At 38.6% G+C, this 26683-nt stretch overlaps 1 protein-coding gene across 7 annotated transcripts; it reads right to left on the bottom strand.

The window, feature by feature from the left end:
* Positions 1–445: 445 nt before the first annotated feature.
* AP5M1 (adaptor related protein complex 5 subunit mu 1) lies at positions 446–26593 on the bottom strand. 7 transcript variants are annotated; one of them, XM_050952648.1, is made up of 9 exons: positions 26520–26591; positions 25945–26399; positions 19531–20170; positions 17726–17953; positions 17236–17375; positions 16324–16409; positions 16117–16232; positions 15932–16004; positions 446–612 (listed from the first exon to the last, which is right to left on the bottom strand). In XM_050952648.1, the coding sequence occupies exons 2-8, from the start codon at positions 26010–26012 to the stop codon at positions 15960–15962; spliced, it is 1323 nt and encodes a 440-aa protein (XP_050808605.1). In that variant the 5' UTR covers positions 26013–26399; positions 26520–26591; the 3' UTR covers positions 446–612; positions 15932–15959. The 7 variants fall into 7 exon arrangements, with proteins under 7 accessions (XP_050808605.1, XP_050808604.1, XP_050808609.1 ...); XM_050952647.1 differs by lacking the exon at positions 15932–16004 and adding an exon at positions 15786–15882 and having other exon boundaries at positions 26520–26589; XM_050952645.1 differs by lacking the exons at positions 446–612; positions 15932–16004 and adding exons at positions 14221–14611; positions 15786–15882 and having other exon boundaries at positions 26520–26585.
* Positions 26594–26683: the final 90 nt, after the last annotated feature.

Consider the following 26683-nt stretch of genomic DNA (forward strand, 5'->3'; position numbering starts at 1 on the left):
TTGGACCTTAGCATCCAGGATATGGGTACTAGCCTAAAGTCCTCTAAGATTAATTACCAGCTTAGATTCTGTAGCGCTGCCACCAATCAGGAATTTCAGGGCCTGATACCCTCTGGTCCCCCCAAACCCTTCCCTGGGGACCCCCAAGACCCAGATTCCTTGAGTCTCACAACAAAGGAGAATAAACCATTTCCCTCCCGCCTCCTTTCTTCTTCCCAGCTCTTTCCCGCCCTGGGTACACTAGGAGACCACCGTGATTCAACTCCTTGAATCACCACCCGAGAGGAATGTTACCTTCCCCCTCCCTTCTTCCCCGGAGAGAGATACAGAGATAAACGCAGAGAGCAGGTTTTTCTTCCCTCCTCCCTTTCCTTTCTCCCACCAATTCCCTGGTGAGTGCAGACTCCCTTCCCTGGAGTCTTACAAAAGATAACCAAAAAATCAATTAGATTTAAAAAAAAAAAGACGAAAACTTTAATAAAGAAGGAAAAACATAAAAATTATCTCTGTATTCAAGATGGTAAATATACAGGGTTTTTATAGCTTATAGACAATAGAAAGAAGCTTTCTTCTGCAGAAACACAATTTAAGCTACTTCCAGCAAGTACACATCTGCAAATAAAGAAAAACAAGTTAAAAGACTATAACCGCCTTTTTACTTACTCACTATTCTGAATAGATAAGAGACTGTAGCAGGGAGATTGGCAGAAACCTGGTTGCACCTCTAGTCCCGTCCAGGACCCAGAGAGAACAACACACAAACCCAAAACCCACAAACAAAGGCTTCCCTCCACCCAGATTTGAAAGTATCTTGTTTCCTGATTGGTCCTCTGGTCAGGTGGTTGGGTCCCTGTTTGTTAACCCTTTACAGGTAAAAGAGACATTAACCCTTAAGAGACAAGTGGTTCAACTAATGAAGAACCAACCACATCACATCATCTCATAGGATGGGCAAGCTCTAATGCATCAAGACACGGGGCTTCTGAAACGCCAGTGAGCCAGATCTTGAGCTAGTGCAAATTGTCCTAGCTCCACTTGACATCAGCAGAAATGTGCTCATCAATATCATTTGGAGAACTGGCCCGAATGTAATTTTCTTTTGGCCAGAGCTGAGGCTTCTCATTGCAAGATCATGGAGAGAATGGGACAGGAGGAACAGATATTGTTACTCTAGAGCCATAAGTACCAATGCAGGATTCAGAACTTTTATTACAAACAACCTAATTAATAGTCTTTAGAATTATTATTAATGGCCATTGGTTTGGGCACTTAATATGATTCTCTTTGTCTAGTTTTTAATCTCTTTTTTTTTATTCTACAAGCTAACCATGTTATTGCAATATAAAATAACAGCTAGGAGATGAATTTGGTGGAAGAACATATAAATGAGATGCTAGCTCTTGTCTGCCACACAATCCAACCCTCCACTGCTCTTTTACAGAAAAAGAGGTCAGTGTAAATTGCAGTATAACATGCAATTATTCTTTCTACAGGCTAACTATGAATGTTTTCCCACGCATATTTGATCACTATATTCAATTACACATCCACTTAAACAACACACACTCGTTTGCATTTCTGTAAGGCTTTAATTTTTCTCTTTGAACAGATTGTTTGCTATGCGTGCTGAAGATCAGCAGGACAATCGCATGAAACATGTGTGAAGTCTTGTGTAAAATTATCTTATTTTCAAAATAACTTGATTTATTGTCTGGAAAAATCTCCTTCCCTCCCAATACGCACTCCTGAAAAGAATAATTTCTGGGGCAAGCTCTCTCTAACGTGTAATCTTCAGACCTGAGTTTGCTTTCACTTGGTTAGCTGCGGGGAATATGAGCAAAATTAGAATGCTTTTGGGTTGTTGGGTGTTTTTTTCAAAATAAAGTGCTCATTTCTGTTAGCAGTTCTGCACAACAAGGCAGCCCCTTCTGTGAATCTGAAGATGCAGCTAATAAATTTCCAACACTTCAATAAATAGAATTTAAATGTTAGTCATTATAATGCCTCTATTGTTAATGCCAAACCTGGATTTTTCAACCTCTGACTCCCAGCAATGACTAGCTGAGTAGCAACAGCATAGTGCTGAAAGAATTTTTCAACAGCAATTTGCTTGTTCCAATTTGCTTTTCAAGGTTTGTGATCAGGATTGCTATAGAGCCGGTAAAAGGATCTAGTTCTATTAATTTGGTCCAGTCATTTCTCTTGTTCTAGTCATATTTAGTTTCTCTGGCAGTTCCACTGAGTAAGTTAATTGAATCAGCAGTGCCACCAGTAGCCTGTGTGCAGTTCTACGGTTTCACATATAAAACCTGCTCAGCTCTGCTGCAGAAATAGATACGCTGCACCTGTTGAGAAGGTGAAGAAATGTGGAAATGACTGTTTTAGAGACATTTCTACACTATAGCTTACGTTGCTTGTTCCTCCCTTCCTCTTCCAATAGATCATACAATAAAACAGTGTTTTATGTTTTGCATGCTATGTAATATCAATTATACCAGAGCACTAGTGACTGGACAAAACATAATGAAAAAGGGAAATGTAATAGACTAGATTTTTAGTAGAATTGCACTTTAAATAATGAAGTGATTCTGTAAAAATGGCCAGATGTCATTCCATGTTGATTCTCTCTCTTTGATTCTAGATCAAATTTGCCCAGTTTACTAATGCAAAGATTTTTTTTTCCAATTGCCAACTCTGCCAACTCATCTTGGAGTCCATCCTGCTTCCACAGAACTACAAGTAATTATATTAAACCAGCCAAATTCTGCCCTTGCCTACATCATAAATAGGCTTGGAAGGATTAGATTGTTGTTGGTAAATGTCGGTAAACGTCAATTTCACCATGCACACACAAATCGATGAAACATTTCTACCAATAATAATCATCAAAATGTACAGATAGGCAAAGAAATAGAAAAATCTTGGTTGAGAACTTCTTAGAGGTTGATTTAAGGATCTTTATTTTGTAAATTTTAATGTGTGATGTTGACAATTTGTGTTTTAACAGTGATCAAGCTTCAACTTTTTGAATCTCAGCATCTACGGTCATTAAAAAATTTCTACCTGACCCTGCCTATTGTCTGATTCTCTCATAATTTCCCACACCTGTGTAAATTTAAATCAGTAAAATTGTAAAAAAACAACAAAACTTTTAAAATCCATAATTTTGCAGAACTGTGAAAATTCAGATAGATAGATGTAGAAAACAATGCTTTAAAATATCCTTTGATATTATCCATTGAAAGTATATGAAAAATTTCTGCTGAGCCTAATCATAGAACTGTGGGGCTGGAAGGGACCTCCATAAATCATTTAGCCCCTAAACTGAGGCAGGACCATGTAAACCTAGACCATCCTGGACAGGTGTTTGCCCAACTCTTCTTCAAAACCTCCACTGACGCAGAATCCACAGCTGATCTTGGAAGCCTATTCCAGATCTTAACTACCCTTATAGAAAATTTTCCCTAATTTCCAACTTTAATCTCCCCTGTTGCAAATTAAGCCCATTACTTATTCCCCTACATTTAGAGCCTCATCATCTTCAAATTAAATATCTAAACCCCTCTAACTCTCAGCATGTTGCAACAGGTGTAAACAAGAGGAGAATTTGGCCCTACAGTATTTAATTAACAATTCTACAAAAGATCTGCAAAATCACTTAAACTATTTAGGAGCCCAAATCCCATTGAAAATCAAATGAATATATGCTCCTAAATCACTTATGGTCAGCTTTTTAAAGTTATTTAGGTGTCTCAAGATGCAGATAGGTGCCTAGTGGGATTTCAAAGACACCAAGCTCTCTAATTTCCATTGATTTCAACAAATCCCGTTCACCTAGGCTCAATTAGTCCCATAATTACCCCAGCCTTAACTGTCCCCAAGTCCTTAAGGCATCACCACCCTTTGGCTGAGGAGGGCAGTGGATTTGGAAAAAACTCTGACAAGAACTCCGCACATTTGCTGAATTGTGTGCATCAGCCATTGTGGCTCCTGGCAGGTGCAAAACTAAGTACATGCACAAGTGTCTGCAGGCTCAGAACCTTGGCGATGTGAGGCATTTCTGCAGCCTCAGCTATCTCTAAAGATAAGCAAGCTGTGCCTGTAATACTGCAGGCAAGCACCTTTCAAATGAAAGAGCAATAAATACATGAATGAACGAAGGATGGGGAACTGAACAGCAGACCCTGGCCTGGCAGAATACTTTGGCCCATTTCGGTTATCAGAAAGACACCATAAACTTGCCATGAAAACAAAATGTTCTGTGTTTGCATGGAGTCTAGGACAGTAGTATCCTGATCCATGACTCAGGTGCTTAGGAACAACAGCAATATACATCAAGAATAAATATTCCATCGTTCTCATCACTTCTGCAGTGGACTTTTTTTTTTTTATGAGTAGTTTTTTTCACCACCGCCAGGGGGCAGGAAAGGCCTTTAAAGAGTATACTTTTCCATGAAAGCCATACTCCTAACTAAAATTCCTGAAGACGCTAAAGTTTTCCACTTTTCTAAGTAACTCCTACCTCTTTTACAAATAATGTGTTGACCCGCCATATCCTACAAAGTTAAAACAGTGGCCTGTGTGAAGGATGATGCTTTACAACCTGTATAATCTGGAGGTGTTACTAGCTGATCAACACAGAGAACACAGGGTCACACTAATTTTTGTTAAGGTATATTCTAATGTCATGAACTATTTATTTCTTAAGAAATTAAATAATATTTTAACAACATTAATTGGGATAAAAACTTTTAACTTAATAAGGATGAAGTATTATCCTTAACCTCGTATTTCCTGGAAGTTTATTATTATTTGTTTGGATGTATTTCTGTTGGTAGGGAACTGACATGCAAATACCTTAAACGCAATGCAGCTGTTCAATAACAGATTTTTTGCTTCTTGATTACACATACAGTACAAACTAATGAAGCCACTGCCCCTTGCTTCCTGCTCATCTTGGAGTGGTACCGTTTGTATTATTCATGTAGATAAAATGAATTTTCCTAAACTGTTTGATTTAGTAATTAATTATCTTAATTTAGAAACTAATTATTGAACATCAGCTAGACTGTAGAAAGGTCAGTGTGGGTTTTATGGCTTGGTTTTTTGTTTTTGTTTCTTTAAGTATGTCAAAATTATTAAGTCACTCTGAGTTCCTTTCTCGGAGCTGAGGAAGAGCTCTGTGGAGTTCGAAAGCTTGTCTCTTTCTCCAACAGAAGTTTGTCCAGTAAAATATATTACCTCACCCCTGTTGTCCCACAATTATTATGCAGGTTAAATTCTTATTGGATTATTTTCTAGGTTTAATTTCTCTTCTCTCCCAAGAATGCTATGAAATCGATATGATCATTACAGTAAATACATAGAATACTTTGATACGTACATGCGTTTTTAACTGAATAGTGAATGCATGTAACATTTTATTTACCATCGACCCTAACAGCACCTTTACAAACTCTCATGTAACTCCAGATTTTGGCATTTCTTAAAAAGGGATTTCTTTTTAAAACCCACTACACTGTAATGGCTCTTAAGAAGCTGTTACTGTCTAGAGTGTAAATCCTTCTTAGTGTGTGTATTATTGACCTGATAGACTGTGATGGAGCCTTCCAGGAACCATTGTGTTGATTCAGCTGTGAGGCATATGCAGTAAGTCTACTTTCTGAAATCTGTATGAAATTTTCCCTGAAATGAGGAGGGGGACTGAATCGGAATGGAATATCCAAGTCAAGTTTATTCACTGGTGCCCTAAAACACTCACGCTATATACAAATTCAGGCTTTTTCAAGTAATAGAATACTAGCCAAAAAATGCATTTTAAGAACTTTTTAAAAGTTCAGCCATGAACTTAAAAGTAGCCACACATAGCTTCTAATGCCCTGATTCTGCAAAGACTTAAGCGCATCAGCCCAGGCCCTTGAAGGTATTCAGGTTCCTAACTTCCATAAAAATCAACCTTTGATGACCTGGGCCAGGGTTAACTTAATTTATTGACCTCAATGGGAATGGCTTGCAAGGCAGGAAGTTAAGCAGGTGCAGGATCAGAGCCTAAATCAGGAATAAAACAAATGTTCTCTTGAGCTAACCTATATGATTAACATTCATTTATGTGCAAATAGTAAAGCCTTAAAATGAGAGCTTGTAGAGTGAAAATGCTGCCAGCCACTTTACCTGAAATGGCATAAACAATATTGCCTTCCTTTTCACTAAAAATAGATTCAGCGTGAGGCCTCTGGCCTGCACCGAGAACCCACAGTGGGAGACGCAGCTACAGAATCAAGGCCTTATTCTTATACTACCATCCACATCTCATAGTCTGCAGATTACATTAGTACAAAGTTATTTAATAAGTCAGAAGAGAAGACAGAGAGAAGGATGTTAGAGAATGCGTAAGCAAGGGTGGGGGGGAATATAGATTCAGATGAGAGACCACCACCATCTCTAGGTTTGAAATACGTGATTTTAATGAACTTTTTTTTTCTAATCAGTCACAATATATGTTCCTTTAAAAATATTTTATGGTATAAAATATAGAACTATGCATGTATTGAATCTGACAATAGCCATGTAGATACAGCAGGGATTTTCCAGCCTAAGACAAGAGGTTAACACCACACCGGACTTCTAAGGGGGAAAAGCTTAATAGATTAAGATAGAGAATTCTGTGTTGCAATATCTTTTTCAAAACCGTGGATCCTTCACACACCCCACATGCTGCTCGGTAATCAAATGGAAACTGGAGGACCAGCTTTGCAGAACAGAAGCACTTCTCCCATTATAAGACAAGGCCCTTCCCTTGAGATACGTGATGCAGATAGCACATGTAGCAAAAAATACAGTTAGTTCAACCATCTTGTTTTGGGGAAGAAAAGGCCTAGATTTCCTAAAATCATTATTGTCCAAAGCAAGAGGAGCTATTTGTCTTATTATGTAAGAAACAAACTTTATTTGGTATTCAGTTGACTTTCTAACTTAGAAGAGAGGACTTCAAATGCAGAAAAGAGATTGCATTCTTGGCCCTTGCTTGAAAAGGTTATGGAGAATAAACGCACACCCTGGTAGCGTTCTAGTGATCTCCCTAATCTCAGTTGCACTTTGTCAGAACGAGGTAACTGGTAGTTAAGTGAAATACCCTAGATCAAAGGGGGATTAATCACCAACTGAATCCTTGCTGAATAAACCTGTCATTCAAGAAAATTATTTCCACTGAACTTAGCAGAGGATTGAAGATATTTGCATAACGGGGACCAACGTACTTCAGCCAGGTTAAAAGGTTCAGAATTCATCCAGTGTTTAGCTTTTTGCCTCCTTTTCCTTTCAGCAGCCCTGTACAATGGCTCCTAATCTGATAATACAGCTAACTATCTAAATGATGTCAGAACAGGAAAGTATTGCAAAGTTTGGATGAGGGATGGATCAATTTCACTTTCAGTAGCTCCTAAATCTGATTTGTTGGAATTTAAGATGTAATCCTTAAAAAAAGTCCCTTAAACCTGAGGGCTGTTTATTAACATCCTTTTTTTTATTTGACCTTTATCTTAGAAACTACTATTCTGTACCTGCCACCCTCCAAGGGTCCTTTCTGATAATTTCAAATGCGTTTACTTTTAATGACTTATTTTGGAGGATAGCTACAAAACCAGTTGGGTTACATATACAATTTCAGATTTTTATTTTAAAGCTTGTGTGGCTGAGTTAATGAATTCATACAAATAGAAGCAGGATGGATAGGGTTAAATAAATGAAAACAATAGGCTTTTAGCACTTTCCAGAAAGTATTATCATAAGAGTTTCAGACACCTACAGCCTTTCAATGTGTAATCATACAAAGATTTTTAAAGCCAGGAAATTGTCTTTTTTTTTTTTCTTCAGAGAACTCAACTGTGGTGGAACAGAAGATGAGGAGACTAAACTGGTTTTAGACTGCTGTGGCATTTTGAGTCTGCGCTATGAAAACTTTGGAAAAAATATGAAAAATAGTGCAATTTTTGTGACTGCTTTCACCATCAGTCTCAAGGAAAACCTCTCCCTGTGCTCATTTTCAGGTGCCTTCCACCTCTCTCACCTTTTGGATACATGGCAGGAAATTTGGATATATGGCAGACGTCAGATTTCATAATCAGATTTTGACACTCAATGGAATTTAGCCGCTTTTGCACTGAGAATACGTTTGACACCATTCAGGTTTTCAGCAGAAGCAGTTCATATTCATTGCAAACTCAAAGCATCTTTCAAGTTAAAAAATATGGCAAAGAATGGTTATCAAAGAAAATGAATAAAATCCATATTGAGATAATTTTTTAGAAAATGATTGAAGTTTTAACCCAAGAAAGGACTCTTGGAGTTTCTTATAGCTTAGAATAAGAACATGTCAATCACGATTAAGCTTCTGGAATCTGAATCCCTTTGAAATGCAGCTGTTTCTTCTTTAACTGTGGCAGCGGACTCAAAAGAAAAGAAAGGTCCAGCCTTAAAGATGAGTAAGGAATACAAAATAGCTCAGGATTAGTTGTGGAGTTCAAAGGTCACTAATTACACTAAGGAGTTCCCAGACACAGGGAAAACATTAAACAGGTCACCTACCAAATGGGAAACAGACTTTGTCTTCAAAAAAATTATCTCGAAGAGAGAGGTTTCTAGACAAAATCAAAAAGCATCACACAGTGAGACCAGCTGATCTCAATGGGATGAGAACGGGCATTGGTTTTAGTTCTCTACTGTTATGGATGGCTACAGATACCCTGAAGATTAACAAAAATTGTCTAGATTTCACCCAGCTTTCTAGAATGCTCTATTAAGGCATAGGGAAAGGCCTCAGTATGAAAAAGATGGTTTTTACTTACTGCCCTTGATCTGCATCAGTGAAATACAAACCACCTCTAAGATCAATAGCTGACCTTGGTACTTGCCTATAAAATTGTTCAGCTGGTAGAGAAACTTTAGCCTAGCCAGTCAGATGACTCTGCTGACAGCGCTATCACACAAGAGATGCTAGTTCAAGAATGACCTCCGAGGAAGTCTTTCTCCACCAGTGGGGGCTAGAAATGGCTTGAGGGTAATGGTTTCCCTCAAGGTCTCTTCCCAAGAGAAAAGTCCAAGGAGCATTGTTTGTTGGCTCTGCCTAGCAGTTGATCAAGGGGAGGAATAAATATCAACTGGGGATGAAGACGGCTGTTCGGCACCCAGGTGAATGTGCAGCAAGAATTAGGAAATCATGAAGGGAAACGTGGTGACTAAGAATGACAGTGGGTGGAGGCAACAGGGAGATTTCAATGACCAAGGCCCAGATTCAACAAGGTACTTATGCAATACCCAGCTTTAAGCATTGACTTCAGCTGGACACGAGGAATCCCATTGATTTCAACTGAAATCCATGAGACTAGTCACATGCTTGAAGTCCAGCACATGCTTAAGTACCTTGCTGAATCAGGGCCCAATGGTCCCTTGTTGTCAAAACCTGTTCATTGTCATTGCAAAAAGATCTACCATGCCAAGCTATGCCTCATTCCATGTGGAAGGCTATCCTTCACTGGAAAAACCTTAGAGCATTCAGTTTAAGGGGGTGAGGGCAGGAGGAAATCTCTCTCTGCCCCCTTAGTTTATTGATTAATAAAGTTATTTACATGAGAACAGGATCTATTTCTTCAGTTCCCACTTTCCCATCTGAAGTCACAGTCTTGTTCCTGATATTTCAATCAGTGGATCTTAGAGCAGAAACAGATTTGTGGTTTCATGGAAATAATGCTAGAGAACTGCAGAAAATCTGCTCAGTGTGTACCTTAGTGGTTTACAAAGAGCCCGTACTTGCTCTTGGAGTCAACTGAAGTTTTGCCATTGACTTCTATGGAGCAAGATTGAGTTCAATTGTGCCATCCTCCTCTCCCTGCACACTGTGTGGCAAATTAAGAGCTGGTGCCACGGGAGCTAACCCATACACAAGCTATGCAGCTGCAATGCAGCCCTTCTGTGGCAGTTATCGACCGTAAGAGCAAATGCTGCATCTCTTCCGCTGAGGTCTGGAGTTACTGCTGTGACGGGTTACCTCTGGGGTGCCACTTGGGACTGAGGTACCATTGAGCCCACCTGACCCACCAGCCTGGGCTCCTTTTACACTGTACTGCTGAGGCAAGCCAGCCAAGCCCTTTCCCAGGCTTCAGACTACACTTTACCAGCACACATACAGGTAGGGACACATCCAGCTGCAGCTACACACACACATGCTAAGATCAGCTCTGCATGGGAAGGCTCAGCTAAGGAACTGCCCAGTTACTCAAGTGCACGCCCCCACCGCTGGGCTCTAAACCCAACATTGTATCATCTTGCGCTGCACAGAGAATTCTACAGTGTGATCTCATGAGATTCGCCCTCTCCCTCAATGTGCAGAGGAATATACACAGCTTTCTGCCCCTCCAGTTATGATTTCCACACACTGGTTTTAGACAAAACAAAAACAAGTTTATTAACTACAAAAGATAGATTTCAAGTAATTATAAGGGATAGCAAACAAACCAAAGCAGATTACCTAGCAAATAAAACAAAATGCAATCTAAGCTTAATATCCTAAAGAAATTGGACATAAGTAGCAAATTGTCATCCTAAATGTGGTTTTAGGCAGGTTGCAGACATTCTGGAGGGCAAGTAACTCTTGCAGCTTAAAACTCCAGGTACTCCTTTCACAGGCTAGGAAACTCTAACCTGGGTTCAGCCCTTCTCCCCCAGTTCAGTCTCTTTTCTTATGTGTTTACAGCAGTGATCTTGGGTGGGGAGTCAGTGAAGAATGACTCATGACCATGTCACTCCCTTGCCTTAAATAGTTTTAGCATATGGTGGGAACCCTTTGTCATCTGGTTTGATTCCCACGCCTGGTCAGTGGAAAAACACTAGTATTATGATGGAGTCCACTACCAGGTGACTTGGTCACATGCCTCTGTAGGGCCATAGCACCCTTGAGACAGAGGCTGTTTGTAACATCCTCAGGAAGGCTCCCCGGTGGGAGATTAGCATTTTCAAAGTCCTACTGCTTTCCTTAAGTCACTGCTTCCCAGGATAGAGTCCTCCATCCTATAAGTATGGCCTAGATTCTCTGTTCCTAGATATATGACTTTACATTTGGCCACATTAAAACATATTGTTAGCTTGTGCCCTGCTTACTAAGCCATCTAGGTCGTTCTGTATCAGTGACTTGTCCTCTTCATTATTTAACACTTATGCAAATTAGGTGTTATCTGCAAACTGTACCCGTGATTTTGTGTTTTCTTCCAGGTCATTGATAAAAACATTAAACGTTGGACCAAGAACTGATCGCAGCAGAACATCACTAGGAACACACCCAATAGAGAAGTACCCATTTACAATTACATTGAGACCTACCAGTTAGCCAGTTTTTAGTTCATTTAACGTGTGCCATTTTGACTTACTATTGGTCTAGTTTCTTCATCAAAATGTGCAGTACAAAGTTTATTACAAAACACTATTAAGCTTGTTTAATAAAGGTATGTAATCAAAACAGATTAAGTAAATTCCATTATTTTGCCGCACATGGATGTCAGGCTGACAGGCCTATAATTACCCACGTTGTCTCATTTGCTTTTTTAAAAATATCAGCACAACATTAGCTTTCTTCCTCTCCTTTGGAACGTACCCTGTGTTCTAAGACTTATTGAAAATAAACATTAATAGTCTGAAAGCTCCTTGGCCAATTCTTTTAAACTCTTGGATGTAAATTATCTGGATGTGCTGATTTTAAAATGTCTAGCTTTAGCAGCTGTATCTGTGAGAGGTGCAAATATGGAATTACAAGAGTCAGGGCCCTTCCTCTGAGAAAGAGCACTGTGTATAAAAAAATATTCTTAAAACTGCCCTTTGGTAGAGAAAATATTGAATAATTATTTGAAGTAATTATTAAATGGATGACCTTATCTTGAAAAAGAGGTTTGGTACATTATTAAGCAACTAAAGGGATATCAATTTGATGTCTAATTAACATCAGAACAAGCTAGTAGTAGTTGAAGGAACACCTACCCTGGAGTCCCCCTAAAAATTTTGTGGGTTCACAATCATATTTTCCTGATATATAAAAAAGTTCTTCTCGCAGTTAGTGTGTGTGAAAGACCCACACAAATGAGGAAAACTGATAGGGAGACAGCGAACCTGGCTAGACACAACATACCATGAAAAACACAAAGTAAACAAATTGAGAAAACAGAGAATTTTTTCTCTGACTTCTCCTGTATAGTAATCTCAGCTGTAGGCATGACATTTTCAGACAGCATTTCCATTAGATATCATGGGGGATTGTGGTGGTTATAATTAGCAGTAAAAAACCAACAACACTGTTTCCCATTGTTCATGCTGTGGCTATCTCACAATCACCACACCAGAGAGGGGTCTTGTGGCTATTAAACAAAGCTGTTTAGCTCAGACATGCTTGGTCTACCTCCATTTGTCTTTCAGACTGACTAGTTCATAGCTGCTTTCCAACATATGGGCCAAATCATGCTCTCAAAACATCCCACTGAAGGCCAACGAGCCACATTTTGTCAGAAGGGGACTGAGAAGTAGTAGTATTTCCTTCGTCATCTGACTATGCAGGATTTTTCTGCCATGGGATGTCCATGGTTTCCAGTGAGGTGAGAGAGGCTGGCCATGGCCTGAGGAGAGAGACCACCTGCACCAGCATCCCTCTCCAAACCTTCACTGACATCTGCATGTAAATTAATCCTGCCAATCACTTTCCCTTCTTGCATACTGAAGTCCTCCTCACTAAGGAAGATTTGGAAGCATGGACAGGAGGCAAACCAAAACGAGCATAGCTTGTGAAGCAGCCCTGCTTTCATGGACAAGGGAGCTCCTCCTATCACACAATGAATTCCTCAGCCCCTGTTGATGCTCCAAGATACACAGGATTGTCCTGGAGATTCTTGGACACCTGCGAATTACAAAGGCAATGCCTGCTTTGAAGGGTGAACAAATCCCCTTTCCCTCTACTGGGATGGGGCAAAGCAATCCCCAAAAGTAGAAATTCAGATTCATGGCCCTTCTGTAGCTTTCCTGTACATAGGGAGGCGGGGGGCACACCATGCCCTAACTTAAAAAAAAAAAAAAATTCTCTAGCCTAATCTCAGCACAGTGTTGGTCTGTATGTATGACAGTGTCTTTAGGGGGCAGGGGTGGGGTCAAAACTCTAGGAAATTTATGAATGCACTCTTGTCCAGTAGTAAAAATGAATGCAGCATCTTTGTAAAATGGGTCATTTTAATTCCACCATACTGTAGGTGTCCCTTAGAAGTTTGCATAGCAGTTTCAGCTGAGCTGCATTGTTCACATAAATTAATCTACTCTTTAGAACGTTTAACCAACTAGATTACTATCTCAATATAAGCATATTTAAATTATAGCTTAAAACTTTCATCCTTATATAATCACTAATCTTATTTATCACACAGCGTACAGTTAAACAAGAGGTGCTGTAGCAGCAGCCACAGTGCTCAGTTATTAGAGGCAACATTCTTCTCTTCTTTTGTGTTGCTCTCCAGGTTCCCATTTTTTTCCACCAGCCTTTCACAATTTGCTCATTTCCTGATATCTCTCTTAAAGTCCATTTCCTGTGTTCCTGCAGATACCAATTTTCTTCTCAAAATTGGTAGTTTGCCTCTGTAAACTCACACTCCCTTTCCTTTAAGCCCAGTTTTCCAACGAAAATGGGTTAGTGATACTTCTCAGCATGTTAAACTTGGATAATTTTGTTAACTATTTTTGGTTAATATTCTGTCATTTATTTTTTAAACTGTATTTGCATCTCTGTATCATTGTTGCTACTGTCTCCTATAACAATGCTATCTAAAGGTAGATAGCAATAATCTGGCAATTAATGTAATTATGTAGTTATTGTTCACAACTTTAAAAGCACGATACAATTCATTTGCCATTAGTAAAATATAAATGAGCTAAGGTGTTCATATGTACTTCATATAGAACCACACACAAAACCAATTGGGAAGAGCAGCTGTATGAAGACAAAGATAAGAAGGATTCATTGCTATTGGACTGCCCTATTAACTTAGGGGCCAATCTGACTCCAACTGACTTCATTATAGGAGTAAGATCAGGCACTTTATGTGGGCCTGTAAGTTTGTGTGTGTTAATGGATGCTGGTGCCTACGCAGAAACACACTGAAGTCAGTGGCATTCTGCACACGAACAGGGCTTATCCATACCAGCTTGCAGCATTGGATCTTTATTTTTTAAAAGTTAATAATAGCAGGAAGATATGTGTGGGGTAGCGATGGAGGAGTGGAATCAGATTTTGAAGTGTATTCTTTCAAATAGTATCTAGGACTAAAAATTTTACATCGAACAAGATAAATTTTAATTTAATTGAAATAAACTGATATGTTTTCCCCCCAAACAGGAACTTAAATACAAACATATTCGTTAAAAATACTGCTCTCCCCCCACTTTACAATATATTAACATCACGTTTGACAGCAGTCTTTTTTGTTCAAATACAAAAATTCTTCACAGGGAAATTAGAAAAATAATGTCCTGTACACTACAGGTGCTGGGGCTTTGGAATTCCAGATGTAATAATCTGAGGAAATCAATTCCCGGGCTAAAAAAGATAGACAAAATAAACATTAAATGGTGTCTTGCATTAAGATATTACTTTATTCAGTTTAAGAAAATATTGATCCATTCTCACTAATTGACAGAAAAAGTAAAGAGACCATTACACATTGTAATATTTAAATTATTATTTGAAAATTGTTTCTGAAGAGGAGATATTTAAAGTCTCAGCTTCAATTACCTCTACTAATACATTGGTCACAAGCTTGTAATTCAAACAGAGGTTAACTCAAATTCAGGCGCATGCTTTGGATTTTGTTCAATGAATATAAACTGTGTATTCAACATAAATATATATGGTATGACAATTAACTGCTGGGATGAATGGTTTGGCATCACTAGAGTTCTCATGAGGAATTTCTGGGCTTCTGCTGAGGTACTTGGAAGAAGTTACAAAATAAAGCAGCAGCAAATAGAACAGTGACTTTATTAGCTACCACTGCCTGCTCACATATAATGAGAGTCTAATATTTGCCCAACAGTGGGACTTTTTGGGTGAACACTCAAGAATCTTAAGTGTTCAAACACACTGGAGAAAGAATGGCCCACTGTTAATTGGGAATGACAGCGCTTTCCTACATCACTAGTGTGTAGTGAGGATAAATATATTAAAGAATATTAAAGACTGAGGCACTCAGATACTTTGGTAATGGGGGCCATATGAGTATTTAAAATACAGAGATTATCCACTTATGCCACGTGCATATTGTTCCTTCTATAACCCTTTTTTTTTTTTTTTTTAAATCAGGTACCAGTTTTAAAACAGACATAATTTAGGTTGGAGCTAGAATATAGTAGCTGTTTTACATGGCGTTCATAATTCAGTTTTCCAAGTGTAGTTCATAATGGCGTATCTTGTCAAAAAGACTGCACTATTTACTGTAAGAGCAGGTATGATATTTCTAGTTACCATGTCACTAAATTTTTACATTCTTGTCAGGCTCAGTCACATCATTTGATTAAAAAGGTACTTTAAAAAAAAAAAAGAGTTGATACACACTTTTTGCTTTAGTGACTTTTACACTGAAATTCACTAACTTTAAAAGTCAAATTTAATAAAATCAACAAAAAATAATCTCATTTTAAAACTCAGCCAGTTATTTGTACTTCACGACTCCACTTTGCTGTTTCAACTAAATAATCAATAATTTTGAACTCACATGTACTTATTTTTGGTTTTCCTGATGAAAAGACCTGAACAGAATGCTGGTCTGCATAACATCCAGTAAGCGTGTAGTCTGGGATCCTAAAATAAAGCTTCAAAAATATGGAGAAAACATGATCAGATGCATATTTTTATTCTTACTTCAGAAATGCTGACAATCTAAGTTGTGTCACCCTTGGTGTGCAAAGATATAAAATTGATAGGAAGGAGCATTCTAGAGAAAACAGAGAAGATACCGATTATGTGTGATGCAAATCAATGCAGTTTTATAGCCAATTTTAGTTAGTAAAAAGTGATTACTAATTCTCATACAGACTACAACTCACTTTTACATACGCAGTGCTCCCACTGCAAATTGGATCAACTGGTTGCTCTTTGCTCATAGAACCAAAAGTCACAGTTCCAGTAAGAGAAATTTCTAATGATTTGGGAAACTTTTGTCCTAGAAACAAAGATAGCCTCAGTAAAATTTTAGATAAACAAATGTATACAAAAATGACTAGAAAAAAATTGATGTATTTTATTCAGCTTACCTATGACCCAAACTAATAAGCTTTTCTCTCGAGATACATCTAGCTGGCCATAACTAACTTTGTACTCCAAATGAGCGACTGGACCCCTATTGTAGAAAAGGGAGTAAAATGTCATTGGAACGAACACCATACAACTATTTATTGACAGGTATTTTATTGAATAAAGCAACAAATGCATTAAAACGAATGCCACTATTTTTGTGTACACAGCCAAATCACACTGAACTGAACATACTGCTATCTTGTGGAAAGAAATTACAGCCAAGGGGGATCATTACCGTTTTAACGTATTAACTGCAGTAAAGCTTTTGGTGACTTTATTTCACTGACAGCATTTTACCACTGCAATGATCAGTCAGCAACTTTGTAGAATTTCATTGTTATAATTTAACAATAATTATATGACAATACACTCATAGCAATTGTGAGAGGGGCTTAATAAAACTAGTTTTAATTTTAAATAACTATATTTGGATAAGCTGATTTTTGACTATGATTAGAAGTCTCTACAACTGGGAGATCCTGGTTTGGAAACAACCTCCAGACTTACTCCACCCGGTGGGTGGTGGCTGAATTTGGCACAAAGAATGGTAGAGGGAAATAGGATAGTCAATAAAAGTGATCTAAGTTATCCTTTAAGAGTAGTAGCATAAATCTGGTTGGAGAAAGCGTCTGTCCTGACTGTTGGTACCACTGATAAAAAAAGGCCTCCCGAATCAGGATCCAGGTGAATATCCTGAGTATCTCATTTGAGTCTGAATACATCTTAGATGATTTCTTAGTCTCAATTACAACAGCCTTGGGCATAAACTTGAGGGGGAACTAATCCTGATATGTTGATCCATGAGATCCCCATTCTAAGAAGACTATTAGGGAGGTGAAGAAAATTATTTAAGATTTCTTTACTCTTACCTGTTAAAGAAAGGTATACGAGCTTCACAGTACTCAAAAGCATTTTTTACACTTTCATGAAGTTTTAAATTAACTGTTAATTTTAATTGCAATTCTTCTTCCTTCAGCTGGTAAAATCCCAAAATTGGTGGTACAGGCACCTGAAGAGAGTACATTAATTTTAGGAATAATTCAGCAATACCTTCAAGAAGTTAGTTATGCTCTTTAATAATAGTAAGTAACTTGACAGTTGATTAATTTATGTTGAGAACTATGTATTTTTAATGAACCTGCAAGCCAAGCTCCTCAGGTCACTTATGCTACACAGATTTGTGGTGTGATAGGAACAGTTATTGGCACCTTATCTTTGCTCTACTGTGTCAGAGTAAAGTTCGCTAATCCCTGAGGAAGCTCACTTAAATTTTTTCAAAAATATAGATTTTCTCCCTCCTCCCACCTCCACACCCACTTGAAAGAGCGGTAAGTTATATGCATCAGGCAATGTAGTTACCTGGGACGTATAGTAGCACAAATTGAATAAGTCAGAAGGAGGAGTGAAAGGAAGTTTGTATGGCCCACTAAATGCAGAATCATCCATGACATCAACACTACAGGAAGTAAGAATTGCAGAGTCAAGAGAAGTCACACAGGGATGCACCAGGATATCCTGGAGTGGAGAGCCATTGGCAGGGAGGTTCAAGCTGACAGTCACATTTGATGTAGCTCCTTCCAAATCACACTTGGAACACAAAACGTCAGGAAATTACTCAAAAATATTTCTAAAATCAGAACTAGACATTTGAAAATAAAACAAAAAATAAACAATCCCACTAAAGAATTTGAAATGGGTTGCATGTGAAGATTGACAGATATACTTTCACACCCTTGTCTTTTCCCCAATTTTTAACCTTCTGATATCCTAAGGAGTATTAACACAGACTCTTTTATAGAACAGTCTTTTAATTAATACGCACTCCTTGGCAAAAGATGCAAATGAACCAAGCATATGCAGTAACAGATACATTAAGAATTTGATAGACATATTCAATAACTGTCTGTCCAATTAATTCAGTTATTCATACATCATCAGTTTAATAGATTCAAACATGCTATTAAAGTCCACTGAGATACCATGTCAGCTTTCTCGCACTGATGGCCTGCAGTGCTATCCACTGTCTAGTCACTTGGTGCGCCAGCTCAGCAGTGCGTGATTACACCAATACTTCCTTTTTATGGCTGGCTATCTACTCTGCGAAGTGACCCAGAAACCTGCCCTACTGAGAGCAAGAATCTCTCCACCAAGATAATCCCCACCCGCACAACTGGTGGGAAAAACCCCAGTGTCTTCAAGAGCAGTATACTTTGGTCAGCTTCCCTATGAGATGAGCATGTTGACACTTACTGCTAATAATTAAATTACCATGATGCACTTCATCAGAATTTCTTTTCTCCTTATCAAACAGTAGCAGCTACAAAAGTGGTTAGTTATAATAATGTCACACACTTCTCTAGCACAATTTACGACAAAGAAGAGGAACTTTAAATCATTTGATACAGCTACTGGATTCACTATTAAAGATACATATATTAGCATGTTTCATAAAATTATTATTAATCTACTTAACCAACATGCTTCCTCATTTTTACTAATAAAAATAAACACCTGAAACACATACAGAAGCTATTTAAAACAATCATAAACCTGTTTTCTTTCAAAAGAATCTATGTCCTTAGATTTAGCAACATTAGGAATTACTGTATAAACAGCATGTGTGGATGCATGATTTTGTTTTAATAGAAGAAAGATATAAAATTAAACTTTCATTTACTAGAAACCCACCAAGCAATTTTAAAAATGCTAATGCAAAGACATTTGTAACATTCTCATTTAAGAATTTTGTTTTTTGTTGATTATTACTAAACCTTTATTAGATGGCTGGGGTAAATTTGGCACTGTAATTATTATTTCCCATTCTCTGCCCTTAAATGCAAACACTTACTATTTCATTTAACAGAATAAGAACATTGTAAAATACTTTGGATCTGGATGATGCTTGAGAGGAATGTAGGTTTTATTTCCCATAAATAGCTAGTGAAAAAAATGTGTGAAGAATGCAAGAAAACAACAGTAAAGCAACATTTTTATTCTGATTTAGTTCATTAATCTAATAAATATCCTCTGGTATACATTTAGGCATAAAAGCTATTTAGTTCGATTGCCCCATATGCGAAGGTAAAATGAACTGAATTTTTATTTTTCCTAGTGCGTTCATATGCTAAACAGGTCAGTCAGACTTGTACCAGAAATATCCTCACCTTACAAGTCACAGTTCCATAAACCTGCCACATATCTGCAACATCCCTTTTGTCATATTGCATGGACTTGACTTTTTCAGTGATGCAGACATTAACCTGAGGTTTGCCTTTGTACATGCTAATTCTCCAAACTGGTTGTTTCTGCATGTGGTTTGTAGAAACATGAATGTTATCTAATAAGCCATTCAAGTCTGTATCTAATGGGGTGCCAAGTGGACAGGCTTGCATGAGCAAACTTGGAAGTTGGCCCACTTTTGCACTCATCTCAGCTTCATTCTTCTGACTGGAGTTAATAAAGACCAGCAATCCTGACAAGAGAGCGAAGGCTTGTGAGATTCCACTAATGCTAATAAGGGGTGGGCGTGGCTTCAAGGATTGCTCAACTAGGGGAAGACAAACGTATATCAAACCACTCTTCTGAAAGGCAAGGACAGGCCAGAGGTCTCCTCCTGTTGGAAGCGTATACACTGAAGTCTTGTTGATTCGAGAACAGCTATCTCGATATTCCACAAAGTTCTTGTCTCGATCTGTCAGCTTCAGTTCAAAAAGCAATGCTTTAAGAAAAACACTGTCCTCTGGTACGGTCACATAGCTTGCTCCATTGAAGGCTTTTGCTCGTTTTTCAACAGTGGGGTAACGCCTGTAATAAAGAAACAGAAATTCATTAGCATTACTCATCTTACTCTGCCCACAAAACAAAACACACACACTTCCTGATATTTATTGTCTGAGCTATACTTTGTCTTTTCTAATTAGCCAAACGCAGAAATTCCGCTGCTGCTCCGAGAGGGAGTATTATAAAGAACTATGGAAGATGGATATAGTCAGGGTTGAGGTTCAGTCAAATATAAAAGCACAGACCGAACATTTGAAGGCCCTCATCCTGCAAATTATGCTATGTTCACGGATTCCTATGACACCCCAATGAAACAAGTGGGTGACTGGGTCTGCCCACCCAGAGCAACTTGCAAATTAGAGCCTAAATCACTGCTAATAATATAGAAGATTTTTTGGCAACAATGGATTTTCATTGAAAAGTTTGAACAAAAGTATTCACCCATTTTTGAATAAAGATATGTATCTTTTCTGTTATAAAAAGATGCAGACTATTTAAAATAAAAAGCAGCATAAATAACACCTGTGCAACAGAACTTTAAAAGTTGAAATGTTCCAAGAAGCTAGAACTTCTTCACTGAGGACTAGTTTCTAGATAATTTTCCAGGAAAAATGAAAAATAAGTTTTGCATTTGTGCAATACAAAATTTGTGCTACCTTTAGTGTTGTTATAATAATATTTAAGACTACAGAAGAACATAAATATATAATATCAATATCAGTTCATACATGTAGTTTTGCATTTCTATTCCACTGTGGACTTTCATAATTCTGTAATTCCAAAACCGCACAGGCAAGAGCTTACATAATAAAAGCTGTAGAGTGGTGATTACTTAAATTAATCTAATATTAAGGTTAGCCAGCAACCTTTACTGTAATATACAAAGGCCTTTCAATAAAAAAGTCCATTTTTTTCAACAGGAGTTGTATGGATTTATATGTGGGCAAAACTGGATTCTAAATTGTATGTACAGTATGTGTAATTTAAGACTACTGTAACAACTTACGGTAATATATGCATTAACTGTTTAAAAAGTTATAATCTTAATATTGCATTAAAAGATTTTATATATTTTAAAATTTCTATTTTGTATCAATGTTCTTTGCATTTTTTTCTCTGATTTTCTAGTGAGAGAATTTGAGAGAAACCAAGCCAGCTATTTCATGCTACACCTGGTAATTTATCCTCAAACAGTATTAGTTTATTTATTTGTTTTAGGAGGGGGAGGGAAATCCCCATTTTCTTTTTAGGCTAATTTATATCCACCGGGAACAACTGAAGATTTGACTTTTTAGAACAATTGACAAAAGAGGAAGAGTGCTGTCATTGGTTTACTCCATCCCCTAATCATCCTGAAACAGATTCCTATTTGGGCCAAACTTCTTTTTCTTTTGTACGTGTGTGTTGCTCTAGGACTGCTTTAAGCAACAGGGGAGCAAAAGTTATTTTTTACATATATATATACACACATATATACATACACACTATATATGTTTATATGATTTTTTAAAACAGACTATTTACATGATTTTACAGAAATTAAAAAGATAGACTCAGAGACTGTCATCCTTTTTGCACTTCATTTTACATGTCTTCCATGTGTTCTGCTCCCTTTCTCCCTTTGACTCCTTGTTCCTCAGGTCATTGTTCCTTAGTTGGAGGTTTCTCTCCCATTGACTGGCAGACAGCTCCAGTCTCTTCTGGTTCCTCTCTTGGCAGAAACCCTCACTGGAGGCAGCTATGCTGGCTTTCCCTGATTGATTTCAGGTGGTTTTTACAAGCATCTAGGCCTTTGCAGTGAAGAGCCTGGATGCCTGGATAAGAAAGCATAACAAAAAGAGAAGCCAGAACTGTGTGATTTACACATGGGCCACAGGAAAAAGTTTGAGAATCATCTCTCCAAGTGGTCTCATGTGCATGATGAACAGTAGGGGGCATGGATCTGTTTCACAGCCTGAATTTTTCTTGGGGCTTGTTAAACATAATTGAATAGGATGGGATCAAATTCTGCCTTGGGGATTACCTCTTATTTTTGGATGCTTTTTTGAAAATATAGGAAGAGGAAATGCTTGGTGTGTAAAGTTTTGCATCATTAATATCCCACTCTTCTGCCAGCACACTTCATCTGCTTGAAGTTTGTCAGCAAGCCACAGTGATCTCATTCTATGCATGGGGAGTAGAGGCTCGGATTCAAAGCACTGATAGTGTTGATCATCAGAAGATTATATTGCTTTACTGACTTGCTGGTCTCTTAGACTTGTGGTTTTTCCTTCAAGGACATGCTGACAATTTCATGGATTTAAAAGTTTTCACTGGTGAATCAGCTGTGGTGGTGCACCTATCTTTATAAGATACTGTAGAGTGAATGCTCTGATCTTTGCCTGGACATGGATGTGATCAGACCAAGAGAGTGGAATGTTCATGATGTCTCCAATGTCCTCACTTACGCTGAACATCAGATCCAGCATGCATCCAGCTGAGTGCATGAGTTTTGGAGATGACTTTTCTGAAACCCAGGGTTTCTAAGCAAGATAGTCAACTGGATGTTAAGACATTCTTTGTATTATCTATGTTGAAGTTAAGGTCACTGATGACAATGACCTTGGGTATTCCACCACAACTATGTGCCACAGGTTTATTAGTTCCCCTAGAAAACTGACAGGATCTTTGTCTGGACATCACTAGAAGTCTAAGATGCTCTTTGTCCTCTTCCATGCAGTTAACTGGGAAACAATGTGTTTTAATAGAAAGCAGTACTGAATAGGGTACTGGACTAGGATTCAGGAAACCTGAGTTCTATTTCCTGGCTCTTCATCTCTCTCTCTCTATTTACTTTCTCACCATTTGTCCAGCTTGTCTGTTTAAACTGTAAGGTTTTCAGGGCAGGGACTGTTTCTTACTATGTGTTTGTACAACAGAGCCCCAATCGTGGCTGAGACCTCTAAGTACTACTCTAATACATATAAGAAGAGGAATTTCTAGGGTAAAGCAGTCTTCATCTGAGGTTGGAGGTGACTACTTTCTTTTTGTCTTGTTCTGGATTCTCTCTTGATTGTGTTGAATTGAGTATAAGATTGCATCCCTCCACTTTTACCCCTTCTTCAGGCCCCACAATTTTTTCCCTATCCTCAATATGTCCAAGTTCCCTTCTTTCATTCTCTGGAGAACAACAATCCTTTAGAATCATACAGATTACTCTCAAACAGGCAGGAGACTTCCCATGAAAACACAACTGGCTTTTCTAGTCAGAAGACTTTCTTCTCTCTGTGCTTTCAGTTCTAAATGATTAAGAGTCCTAAATAAATAAATTCTTCTTGGAAAATGCCCCTTTAGTGCCCAAAGAACTCTCTCTATATGAAGGTTACAATCAACTTGGGCAAAAATCACACTTCTGTCTGAAAATATTTTACCTACTCTCCAGTTACAAATAGAAGAGTACCAAAACTCAAAGAAGTTATAAAAAATGTTCTTCTACATTTTCAGTTGTTTGCTTTGACCATTTGACAGCATTTTGTAAAGAGTCATCTTCATGGTTTTCTGTGTGCCAGACACTGTAGTTGGTTTCTCTCTTAATGAAAAGACCCTTATTAACATCAGAGGAACAAAAAACAAACAACTCCCCCCCTATTTTTAAAAAAAAGAATTTAAATAGTACGGCAGCAAAGAGTTCTGTGGCACCTTATAGACTAAGAGATGTTTTGGAGCATGAGCTTTCGTGGGTGAATACCCACTTCGCCGGATGCATGCTCATGCTCCAAAACGTCTGTTAGTCTATAAGGTGCCACAGGACTCTTTGCTGCTTTTACAGATCCAGACTAACACGGCTACCCCATGATACTAAATAGTATGGGTTATTTTACTGCTCTCTCAGAAATCGGAAATTTTAAAAATTAATTCCTAAAATTACAAAGAGACACTGTCAACTTGAAGTACAATATATTAATAAAAAATTATTTAATTGGCATTATGCAGTTTAATCCCAGTATGGTGATTGGTTTTATTTGTTTATTTTTGGGAAGGGAGTCGAAACGTTCCATATATCATCATTCAAGCTGTTATGAAAATAATGATGTCCTTACAATGCCAACTGGTGACTTTTTTGTAAGAGTTATTATTAAAAAATAAAGCAAATGCAATAAAATTATGACAAAAGCATAAGTAAGCAATCACAGCCCAGAAATATCAAATATCTTTTCACTAATGCAGTAATACCAAAATTTTACTGACATAACTATATCCAATCACATCACTTTATTTTCACTATATTTCATCTCGTTACCAGTATTCACTTTTTAACCCTATCCTCATACTTACCAAGCTTTACTATGGCATTTGATCAGTCACATAAGTTGTTTAATCCTTTGTAAACTCTTATGCAATTAATACTAGTCTTTAAATAATGCAAAGACTCCAACATAAACAAAAATTAAGATCTATTTCTCACTCTATTGTACCGAATAATGGGTAATGTAATGCAGATGTACTGAATTACCAAGCTTCAGGTTAAAGATGGAGCGGAAGTCTCAGTTTAGCACTTCATTGCTTTTGTCTGTTCAAGTCAGCCTCTTACCATTTAAGCAGTTATTTGAGTTTCCATGCATTTCTGAAAAAAGTGCCAGCTCTCTCCCCAAAGGAAAATAGATTTTTTAAAATAAATCCTTATCTCTTTTCCCAGTAGCATTTGAGATTTAAAAAAACTATTTCATTTTGTTATAATCTATGGACCCAGCCCTGCATGGGCAGACCCATGCGCCAACATTGAGGTCTAGTGAAATCAGTGAGGCTCTGTGAAGGCACAAAGGTCCATCCAGCCTGTACATATTAGCTTGTAGAACTAGGACCTAAATGACCTTTCAGCATTTCTCTCTTCCTTAAGTGAGACCTACTCCATGGATTTGCAGGGGAGTGCATACGTGTTACAGTTATTCTCTGGAGAATGGATGATTTTGCTGTTTCAATGAGCTTGTCTTCACTAGAATATCATGTTAGATCAGGGGTAGGCAACCTATGGCATGCGTGCCAAAGGCGGCAGGCGAGCTGACTTTCAGTGGCACTCACACTGCTCGGGTCCTGGCCACTTGTCCGGAGGCTCTGCATTTTAATTTAATTTTAAATGAAGCTTCTTAAACATTTTAAAAACCTTATTTACTTTACATACAACAATAGTTTAGTTATATATTACAGACTTATAGAAAGAGACCTTCTAAAAACGTTAAAATGTATTACTGGCACGCAGAACCTTCAATGAAAGTGAATACATGAAGACTCAGCACACCACTTCTGAAAGGTTGCTGACCCCTGCGTTAGATCATAACCTTGAGGAGTCATGATAAATAATACAATGTTAGACAGGACTTTGAAATCAGTGTAAACTGGGCTAAATCACATTAACTATTGAGCCACTGGTTATGGGCATCCCTATTAGGGCCATGATCAGTACACAGGACATTAAACACTATTTGTCCCTGTCTATGCTGACTGCAAAGTCATGTTCAACACTCTGACAAGGTTGTGCCTCTTCTAGGTCATGTACCAACATGACCTGATTTTCTGATGAAGCAGAGCCCAATGAGAGATATTTACTAGCCCTGTCAAGGTTCCCTGACACAATGAGATTCACAATGGTTAAAATTATTGGGTTTATCATAATCTGGGAGCGGTAATTTTAATAAAACAGTATTTAGAGTAAATGACCTGGCTTGATTTTAAATTTTTTTGTTTTGCCAGGTCTGAGCCACCCTCATGCACACATTTTAAGCAGTAGAGACTTGGATTAACGCAGATTTAGGCAGTGTTACCTGGAGAACAGCACGGTTCCACAGGCCCCTTGTTCGTAGCTGATTAGCCACACTCCCCTCAGGGCCATCACAGCCAGCTACAGGCCAGGGCCACTGCACTTCAGTTCATCATGCTGGACAGTTACCTGAGGTGCCTGGCATCCCAGGCCTGCTAGCTGCTAAGGGCATCATTTAACAGTGACATTCCTGCCTGTCCCCCTCAACAAGTCCCTCCCCAGCCTGAAGCAGCAACAGGCACCCCCACAAGCCACCCAGGGGACCACCCCCTTTGCTAGAAAATGCCCCCCCCAAAAGCAGAAGCCTACCCCCTACAATCTCTCTGTCCCCTCCCCACCCACACAGGAACACCCTCTTCCTCTGCTCCCCAGTAAAAGCCTATGGACCTAAACTCTGGCTCTGCCCAGCCCCCCAAATAAAACAGTACCCCCAAAAAGGAGCAGGCCCCTCCCCCTGACCTCTGCCCAGCCGCAGCCCCCCAACTCAGGGCAGCCCCTGCCCCAAAACGGAGCAGGCCCCTCCTCCTGGCCTCCAGCTAGCCGCAGCCCCCCAACTGAGAGCAGGCCCCTCCCCCTGACCTCTGCCCAGCCACAGCCCCCCAACTCAGGGCAGCCCCCGCCCCAAATGGAGTAGGCCCCTCCTCCTGGCCTCCAGCTAGCCGCAGCCCCCCAACTGAGAGCAGGCCCCTCCCCCTGGCCTCTACCTAGCCGCAGCCCCCAAGCCAGAACAGGCCGCGGGGCGC

The sequence above is a fragment of the Gopherus flavomarginatus genome, chromosome 5, assembly GCF_025201925.1.
Source record: "Gopherus flavomarginatus isolate rGopFla2 chromosome 5, rGopFla2.mat.asm, whole genome shotgun sequence".
Lineage (NCBI taxonomy): Eukaryota > Metazoa > Chordata > Testudines > Testudinidae > Gopherus > Gopherus flavomarginatus.